The sequence below is a fragment of the Thermobia domestica genome, chromosome 12 (assembly GCF_964235325.1).
Source record: "Thermobia domestica chromosome 12, izTheDome1.hap1.1, whole genome shotgun sequence".
NCBI lineage: Eukaryota > Metazoa > Arthropoda > Insecta > Zygentoma > Lepismatidae > Thermobia > Thermobia domestica.
In genome coordinates, this window is record NC_137465.1 from 143,059,887 (window position 1) to 143,070,811 (window position 10,925).

Genomic DNA, 10,925 nt, shown 5'->3' on the forward strand with positions numbered 1-10,925 from the left:
ATCTTCTGTACTATATAGTCTTTTAAAATTGTCCATTGATTTAATGTGTATAACTATAGAGTGATTCCATTTTGCAGTTCTTTCCCTTTTGGTTCTTAAGTGGCTCCTAAAATATTCACAAGTATGCAAGATCACTGCAACGTATTTCTATCAGTTGACCTCCGTGGATGATGGGTCTGTGGATTTATCGCTTTTGTTATCAAGGGATTCTGGTTTCGAGTTCAAATATCTCTCGAGTGCAAACTGAGTAGTGGTTCGGATCTCACTTTAAGCTGTAGGTCCCGTTCTTCATAACCCCGCTGTTATGTCCTTAACCATAGAAAGACGAAGGTGGGTCAAATTTGCCCGCACTTTCTTTTTCTCTTTGCCCGAACAAATTAATTTTACAACGTTTGAATTTTTTTGTATTTTCTTCTGTAATCTAAACTTAAATTTAGTTTTATTAGAAAGCACATTATTGTGGTAGTTTTTTTTTTTTTTTTTTTTTTTTTTTTTTAGCGCAGGAGACTAAGTACATTTTTCTTAGCAACTCAGAAATGTTAAGAGGAGTACAGTTTTACTTTGAAAGGATCATGTAAACTTATCTATTCTTTGAATGGATGACTAAATTAACATAATCTAGTTTTATACATTGAGCAAACGTAATACTCTCAGGTTTAGTATAGTAACTTGTCTACACAGGCTAATGTATTTCAAGCTACTTCATGTCTGCTAACCAAATGCGGTAGTAGTCTGTACTGGGACTTAATATTTCCTATTAAAATAAAATTTCACAAGTCTTAAAATAATTTTACAACTCACATTTATTAGTAGCAGTCATTAAATAACTTTAAAATACATTAGTAGAGTTAAAATTGGAATTTACAACCACGAGCAAAATTGACCCTCCTTAGTCTTTCACGTGACCAATTATAGTTTAGTCTTCCTAGGGTTAATGTTAAGATACACGGATGACTAATGATAGTGAATGATTATGAAGGAATTAGTGGCGTGAGAACGGGAAAACCCTCACGAATATGATATTGTCCATCATAAACTCATGAGGCCGGAGATTGAACCAAAGATCCGTCGCACCAAAAGGCAACGTTCTACCTCTGAGCAATCAACCCTTTCCTTCCGCAGTGCTGATGAATGACGTCATACTCTAATGACCTGGTCATAATTCTGCAACATAGTGGTCTTCTACACACGTCTTCCTAATTGTTCCCCACTTTTCCCCCCAAGATTTCTGATTAAATGAACAGCAAACTCATATTTAAATAAAATCTTTGAGTTTTGTCCCACGGTTATGCGGGGCAGCCTAAAGGAGACGGTGATGATGAGAATGAATTAAATAATGGATTGAAGAAAGTGGAGGGGAACGGTAGAACCCTGAGAAAATCTACGCACACGGTGTTTGTCCACCACAAACGTACACCCATGTCCAAAATTATTGTCGCATGTCTATAAATATGTTGTTGTAGGAATAAAATTTGATAACGAATTCGCCCTGTATTTCTTATAATGTTGGTATGTGCATAATCGGCAAAGACATGTATGTGGCAAATTTCATGTCTAAAGAGCAGTAAATAAGAACAATAAAACGAAAATAAAACTTTCTTGTCCATTTGTTTTACTCATTCTAATTTACGTGCTTATAATTCTTTCCCTATAAAATTTTCCACAAGAAGACAGTTATAGATATGCGACAATCATTTTGAACATGAATGTACATTTAATTGTTTCAATGGTTTGTGAAATAATATATTTTCTAGTTATATTAACACCTTCAAAACAATATTTCCTAAAATTTATTGCAGATATCAGAATGGTATTTGGCCAAATGCAATCTACTTTAGCTGACCTTAGTGAAAGAGTATCTTCCGTCGAGATGAAGGTCGACACACTTCTAAGTAATGGTGTGAGTGTGAAAGCAGAGTCCATAAACGAAAAATCCGAACTTCTTGGCCTTCTGCCTCTGCGAACGTTCAATGATTTTCAAACATTTGAGAGAAAGCTTGAAGAACCTAACTTCGGAAAGAAATATGTAAGTATCCTATCAAAACTGTACAAGTTGTGAAGCAGGTTTCAAATCTTTGTTATATCTTTTAATTTACGTCTTTTTGGAACATCTCTCTTTTGACTAAATGTTAGCATCAACTCCATTTTTGCCAATTTAGCCATTATCATGTGCATTAGCTATGGACTATAATTTTGGTCAACTTGCCATTCATACTTGCTAATATAGTCATTTAGGCGGCAATTAAATCTTTTGCAGTCAATTTTTTTTTTTTAGAAAATATGAAAAACCTAAAAAAAAGTAGTTTATCTTGGTATTTTTCTAATTCTTTTGTTTACAACAGCACTTACATTGTCACAGTAAATTAGATATCTTTTATCAGTCTCACCTATCCGTCACGGTAAATTGGGATTCCTGGATCTGGTTTCTCCATAGTCAATTTGTTTGATTAGTTTCTAGTGTATTTTTAGTTTGGGTGGAGTTTTTCTTGTTGAGATGCGTGCATGTGCATGTATATATTTTTGTGATAGATCAATAGTGTTATCAAGCCATACCCAGCATTAGAAGTTGAAAATAATTCAAGAGATTTTATTACTTCTAGTCAATGAAGGAACAAATTGTATTGTGAAACTGTTTGATTTGAAGATATCAAAAGATAAATAATATTAGAACATCTTTGTAAACTAGTAGACTTAAAGTACCAAATATTTAGTTGCTTTATTCCTAAATTCTGTTACCTATAAGTTAAGGTAAGTTGAGCCATTTTTAGCTAGTTTTTGTGCGTCATTTAGCTATTTTCTGACACTACTTGTTGGCAGCACTGATTAACCCACTGTTACTTGTTACTTTTGGAAGTGTATGTAATTTCCATATACATACACACACACAAACACACACACACACACACACACACACATATATATATATATATATATATATATATATATATATATATATATATATAGTATTTTTTTCTAATTCAAACGGACAATGGTCCTTTTAAATAACCGCTATTCCGATATAAAGCTGAAAGTTACCAAATAAATCCCAGGCAAACAGTTTTTGTTAGTCACGTAGCCCATTTGATACGGCCTTCCGTGAAACTCAGAACCCCACGCCTTTTTTTTCACACTTCACATTACGGTATCTAAAAATTAATCTAGTTTCATTCATGCTTTGTTTTTTTTTTCCACTGGTAGAAAAACATAACAATACGGACCCTTATATATATTGTTTTTCTTTTTGATTTCAGCATGCATTAGATCTAAATACTTTCCTTTCTTTCAGGTAAAAGTATTACTGTCAATTGGTGGTAAGGATTTTAAAAGGTTTCGCTCACAATGCAATAAGAAGAACTTTGTGCGACAAACTCGCAATGGAATTCTCCTACTCTGGCAGGAAACCAAGGATCATGAAGCAAAAAAGCACACCTTTGGGTCCAACCAAATGTACAATAAGATCAACAGTAAGTTGATTTGAAAAGTTGTACTGAAATATTTAACTTCATTTATTTATTTATGCTAGTAACCATACAAAATTCCAGTTTGCTAATTATTATCTTACTTCTCTCGTACTGGACGTGTGTTCTCATATTAGTATGTCCCAAGCAATCAGAAGTAATTCTTCAAGAATAAAGTATGCTTTGAGTACTTTAGGATTCTTTTACTGTCAAGTAGTAAAATATGTAAATGTGTTCACCCTTACTGGGTGAATATAACATCTGTGTAGAATGTATAGGAAATTCAATAACTGATCCAACACTCTATGTTGTAAACAAAGCTTTACTGGCAAAGTACATATTTAAACAAATCTTTGCTTTGAAAAGCATTCAAAAAGAATTTGTAAGGTGTACGGAAAATCTAAAACCAAATAAAATTCCAAGGTAGGAATGATTCCAGGGCTAAATAAAGTCAATAGTGTCAACGAATTTAAATTGAAGTACAGTGTAGGAATCACTACTGTGAAGTATAATTTTGCACCAGACTTTTCGTGTATACCTGTAAATTTGATACTGTCTACCACACGAATATAACTTTGTTGGGTTGGCAACACTGTTAGTCTGGTAGTATTACATAGTATGCCAAAGTGTCTCCCCTGCCGATATTTTAAAGGTGCAAAATTTCAGAGCTCTTTGTCTAACACTGGAACGCAGATAAAACACTAGAAGAACATAGCTTTCGAAGTTACCATAATTCCAGTATAAAAAGAGAAAAGTTGCAGGCTTTCAAGACGGCGAATAGTCAAACTTTCGTCTTTCTGTCGTCTTCATCTTTCAATTTATCGTGACAACGAAGGTAGCCAAAACCTAATGTGTTTTTTGTAGTGTTATTTAAGGTGACTTTAAACGTTGACTCAAAACCATATCACCACTAAGGGCACCGGGAGAAAGTCTTGTTACACTTGTATCGAAAAATGTAACTTTTCCATTATATAATATACCAAAAGTGTGGTGGAAGATAACTTTCTATAGTACCCTTACATAAAAATCACAAAATAGGGGCCTAGCTTAGGTGACTTGAAAAATAATATAGGAATTAGTTTCAGCTCTAGGTATCCATGTTTAGAAACCATACCATAATTCCGTAAAGCTATTTAAGAGGGAAATTTATTTCAAATGACAGTTTTTTTTAGAGAATAAAAATCGCTAGTATTTGCTTGAAATTCTATCTTTCTTTTCAGCTGCTGTTCGTAAGATGTACACCGTCGCAACAGAAGAACCGGTGAAGGAAGTATTGGGTGTTTGGCTGCAGCAGGCGGAGCCTAGACTACTGCGTAGGTAAGTATAGTTTTACCTATTTTCCTTACAATCACGAGAGAGATTGGAAAGTTCTTACCATCACTAAATAAGCTAGGGATCTGCAACTTAGTCCATGGACGCGTTCTTCTCTACATACACGTTTTGTATTCACTACATTTCTCACATCTATAGGTCACTAGATCAATATCATATGCATAGAATTCTGTGGATTTGGAGGAAAATGAGATTTACAGCGTTTCAATGCCTCTTACTTTCCCGGACCCCAAGATATGAACATCTTATTATAATAATTGTAATCCTTCCCTTTTTCTTCCTTTTAGGATATGTATCATACAACGCTTTTGTAATAATTTTAAATGAGAAGTTACTTCCATATTTCAAATCTTAAAAGATTTAGAGATATCGACATTTTATTAGAATAATTGTAATCCCCACCTTTTTTTCTCCTCTCCACATCGTTTCTTTCCCTTTTTACTAGCATGTCAAAAAAGAAAAAAAAGACCGAAACACGTGGCAAAGTATTTTAAATGAGAAATGGAAATACTGAACTTCAAATCTCTCACCTTAAGGGATTAAATACTTTACTATAATAATTATAATCCCCATCCATTTTTCTTTCCACCCCCCTTTCTTACCTCCGAGGCATATTTCAAAAGCGCTTAAATTCTTATCTACTTATTTTAAATAATATGAAAATAACAAATTTCATGTTTCAAACCTTCATAAATTCAGAGATTTCGACATCTTATAATAATTGTAATCCTCACTCCTTTTCTTTCTCACCTTTTCTTTTTCTTTTTTTCCTTTGTACTAAAATATCAAAAAGCGCTTAAATATGTCAAATTATTTGAAATGAGACATCCGAATATCAAATTTCAAGTCTGTAACCTTAAGGAATTCGGAGATATGGTCATATTTTAAAAATACGTCCCACACCTATTTTCCTCCCCTTCCTGTCGAGTTTGCAAAAATCCTTCCTTAGTGGTATCCTACATAACAAATCCCATGTACTGTCCATATTTAACTTGTCTATCTTAAGCGATTTGGCCTGTGCAAAGATCTGTCGGTCACTCAATCACTTAGGTCTTTGTATTTTATATAGCGAGATGAGTTCATTTTTACGCACTCATGTATTAGTACACAGTGAAATGAGATGAAACGTTTACCTTGCATGTATTTATTATTTTATTATCCCTTATAATTTAGCAACTTGCCTGTTACTTTCCTCGGAGGATGGAAATTTTAACTAAAATCGAGATTCATTACTGTTTACATTTTTATTTTCTTGTCTTCTGGAAGAAAGTACCTCTGTTAATTTTATTTTTTGACTACTCCTATCTGCTGAATGATTTTTTTTTTAAGAATAACTTTTATTCCTTGATTAATTTTGGTGTTGATTACTTGTTTTCTATACTGCAGGAAATTTCATTTTTTGAAAACTGCGATGTCAGAGTAATAGAGAGATAGGCACTTACTGTTATATTTGCCTTCTAAAAACATTTCCTACCTGCTGCATGAAAAACAGAAAGCAACTAACCTATTTTTTTCTTGACTAATTTTAGTGTTATTTTACATCTTTTCTATCTACTGAACGAACTCATCTAATGAGAGAAAAACTACAATACCACCCTCTTTCTTGATTGATTAGAGTTAATTACTTCTTTTCTATACTAAATGAAACCATCTTACATTCTGGAAAACTCTGCAATGCCATTGTAATAGAGAAATATGCGATTGCAGTATCTTCCAGACGATAAGATTATTTCGTTTAGTATAGAAACAAGCAATAAAGTACTATAATTAATTAAGATACAGATGGTATTGTAGTTTTTTTTTCCTTCTCAGAAGATACGGTTTCATTCAGGAGATAGAAAAGAAGTAAAATAACATCAAAACTAATCAAGAACAATGCACATTTTCAGCTAGGAAATTTAAAAAAAAAAAAACTTTACTGAAAATTTACTGGCACTAGAACATTGAAATAGGTAAAGTGAATAAATACCATGCAGTGGTACCAGTGATGAAACGAGTAACATACTTCGTGACTCGTGATCCCGAAGTAGTCAGATCCCTGACCCTGTATGACCCAGACAGATTCGTGCGATCCCGAGACGACTTAATATCAGACTGTGGGAGAGTATGTTGTAATTGTAACAAACGCGATTCTTTCCTTTCAAGTGTTTCTTATGAGTGATCGTCAAAATTTAATCAAATAAGGCTGTAAAACGTAAAATGTAGAATATAAGGGATGCCGCTAAACCGAAAGAGTGTTTGGGTAATGTTTGTGTATAGTAGTGTTTAAAATTACTTTATTAATTTTCAGTATGGGAAGATGAATTATATTGTATTTGACATAGTCAAGACACTTTGAATAAGAAGTGTCACACTACAAATCTAAATCTGAATAGGTGAGCTCGATTAGGGAATATTAATTCACTATAAAAAATTCTACCGTAATGCTATAGAGATCATATTTGGAGTGCTTCCAAGCCATGGATCACCAGATCTGAGAAACGAGTGCCAGACTCTGTTGCCTTGTGTGGCACTTACTTCAAAGAATAATAGTGTATTTTAATGAAAGCGTATTTATAAGGTAAGCAATATGAATGTTTTCTTTTAACTGTGCAATCAATTACATGTTTTTCAGTACGTATTTATGATCGTTATTTTGCAGAGAACGAAGAAATTCAAAACCTGTAGTGGAAGGTCACACCGTTGAAGTTGAGGATACCCAATTAAGGAAATAAGTTAGAAATAATACAAAATATGTAAATAAGTTCAATAAATAACATTGTAATACAAGCTGATTGTTTTCATGGAACCTTATATCAGTTATTGCGTAGAATGTAGGGATAATTTATTTCAATTATGTAGCAGCAGGATGCGAAATCATAACAGTTATGATCGGGGAGAGATAGGAGTAAATAAATAAGTAAAAAAAAATTGCACTGGAAAGTTTTGAAATGAAGATTTCATATATTGAACATCCAAAATTATTGATATATGTAAGGTTAGGGATAATGCTTATCCACTAGGTTGTCCACTAACTGCACAGATTTACTGTAAATAGTTTGTATACTTCTGACAGTGTCGATGTCACCTCATCTCTCCAGTAAATTATTGAGGATGAATTTTCTTCCAACATTTTGAAGTATAGGAATGGCCATCCTCAGTATTTCGCACCCTGTGTAGCAGTGGTTCTAGGATTTAATTTATATTTCTTTCTTTCCTGAAAGCTGATAATTTAAAAGTTTGCTTAGCCCTTGACGTTTGTCTAGTGGTGTACGTCTTTGGTGCGCCTAGGGTCGTGGTCGATTCCCAGTGGAAGACCTTACAAACACTGAACGCATTACTGTTCGGATTCTACAGGTCAGTGTCTCATGTAAAACTTCGTGCTGAAACGGGACGCTCACCTTCAACATCAAACTGTGGTTAATGGTAAACTAATTGGATGCTGATCTGCCAGGTCGCATAGTATATTCACCAAGGAACTCAGGAAAAGTGTTGCTTTCTATGTTGAGATAAGATACTAATCTCAATAGACTGGAGTATGGGGTATATATTCAACACCAATGTTGTGTGAGACATGGATTTATAATTTAACATGATATTTCAATAATGTTACTCAACAGAAATAAACCTGAACCTCGTGCTGCAAAGACGCATAATGGACGAAGGAAAGAAGCATAATACAGATTGTGAAAGTATATATTATTTTGCTTTCATTTTGACCGAACACAACTATTCTTTTTCAGAACATTGCTTATGTAGGTTTAACAGTTCTTTCGTCGTCACCTTTACGTTTATTTTTGCAGGATTATTGTCTATATGAGGTTGATTTCATTTTGTATAAGGTTTGATGTGAGGCCCAGTAGTGTCAACCTTGATACAGATTTGTTTCTGCACGTGAGAAAATGATTCATCTGGTTGGCGTCATGTATAATGTTTGATGTGAAGGTTAGTATAATGTTCAGTGTGTAAGTTACATAAATGATGGCGTGTGTTCTTTTGCCATCTGAGGGTGTTTGGATATTGCCACCACTTGATTGGCATTCTTTTAAAAACATTGCAGAAACCATAGCTTACTACTATGTTTACTATTAATAGTAAGTATGGTATGGTTTCCCCTATATATATTTAAAATAATGCCAATAAAGTGATGGCAATATCTAAACACCTCAGATGGCAAAAGAATACACACCATCATTTATGTAACTTACACATTGAACATTATACTAACCTTCACATCAAACATTATACATGTCGCCAAGCAGATGAATGATTTTCTCACGTGCAGAAATAAATTTGTATCAAGCTTTACTGAGAAGCTTGCAATAAACGAGACATATTAAGCATGTGCTAAACTTGAAGTGGACAACTTGAAATAAGCTTGAGGCGACAATCCTGTAGCAAGCATTATGTACCAAGTTTGAGATAAACTTGAGGTAACAAGCCTGTAGCAAGCATTATGTATCAAGTTTGAGATAAACTTGAGGTAACAAGCCTGTAGCAAGCATTATGTACCAAGTTTGAGATAAACTTGAGGTAACAAGCCTGTAGCAAGCATTATGTACCAAGTTTGAGATAAACTTGAGGTAACAAGCCTGTAGCAAGCATTATGTACGAAGTTTGAAATAAACTTGAGGTAACAAGCCTGTAGCAAGCATTATGTACCAAGTTTGAGATAAACTTGAGGTAACAAGCCTGTAGCAAGCATTATGTACCAAGTTTGAGATAAACTTGAGGTAACAAGCCTGTAGCAAGCATTATGTATCAAGTTTGAAATAGACTTGAGGTAACAAGCCTGCAGCAAGCATTACGTATCAAGTTTGAAATAAACTTGAGGTAACAAGCCTATAGCATGCTTTATTTAACAAGTTTGCAATAAGCTTGAGCTGACAAGCTTGAAACAATCTTACAGTATAAGCCTACAATATGCTTGTCGCCTGTCAACTTCGTCGCTTGAATCAGCCTTGATATACGCTTACAGACTTGTCGTAACAAGCTTGGGACAAGCTTATATCCTTGTCACGACAAGCTTATATCATGCTTGTGGCAAGCTGTTTCTGCTATCTGGGAAAAGTGAACTAAATTCACTAAATCGCCTTCCCCCTATGCTTTCTTCTTGCATAGTACTTATTATATATTTATATTGTAATTGACAGAGATTGCCAATATTGATTGAAATATCTGGTTAAAATTCTATTAGAGGAATTCCCTCTTCAGTACAGAAATTCCCTCCTTGCATCCTACCGCCATTTTAGGCGAGATGAGATTAAGTAAGATGGAAATTCCCATCTCGCCTAAAATGGTAGACATTCTTATTTTGGAGATATAAGTGGCTGATAAATCGTTAGGCGAGGTGGGATTAGGCTAGATGGGATGGAATCATCTGAAAAGGTAGGGGTACGGTAGGTAGCGGCATGACGTCACGCCGTCCCCCATGCCTATCTTTGTCCATTGTAATTGCTTAGGAAGTGGGAGGACGCCGTACACAGTTTTTTGGAGGTGGGGATAGGGTCCCCCGCGTTCCCACGCACTTTAACCCCTGCTGCTAAGTATTAATTGCTGTGAGGACTAACGAAAAATATTATGTGATAATAATAATAATAATAATAATAATAATAATAATAATAATAATAATAATAATAATAATAATAAAGTATCTGAATGATACAGATATTTTTTCAACTTTTATTACAATTGCTGTGGGTTCCCATGAATCTGGTTATATTGTTTTTGAAAGGAATAAGGAGGCTTCAAACAATATGATTTGTATAAAAGAAAAAAAAGCCTTATCAGTTGCAAGAACTGACAAGTGGCCTTGTGTCTGTTTTTTTAAACACAATGTTACGAGGCACAGAAGCCACCACGCCTGCGGTGTGCTTGCTTTTTTGCCTCAGGCAGCTTCAGTACTAAACTTAAGACTGCTTCAGGCAGACAGTACTAAAATTCTGTCAATTTATGTGTAGCTATCAGCAACCACACAGGTTCTTTGAAACGCTGAATTTTACAAGAAAGGTTTTGTCCATCGGATAGGAAGCGAACGAAGTCCATCGTACGTTGTAATCCCTCCCCTCTTTTGCACACTGTGTGAAATTTAACTTGTATACTGTAGTAAGTTACAGAAAAGAGAATGCTATTTTTTAAAAAATGACATTATCGAAT

General features: G+C 34.3%; 1 protein-coding gene across 1 annotated transcript; it reads left to right on the forward strand.

Annotated features, from left to right (window-relative positions):
- The first annotated feature begins 887 nt into the window (after positions 1–887).
- Positions 888–7,562, forward strand: LOC145666703 (uncharacterized). Its single transcript, XM_081734202.1, has 4 exons — positions 888–2,026; positions 3,287–3,464; positions 4,679–4,775; positions 7,432–7,562. The coding sequence occupies exons 1-4, from the start codon at positions 1,703–1,705 to the stop codon at positions 7,502–7,504; spliced, it is 672 nt and encodes a 223-aa protein (XP_081590328.1). The 5' UTR covers positions 888–1,702; the 3' UTR covers positions 7,505–7,562.
- Positions 7,563–10,925: the final 3,363 nt, after the last annotated feature.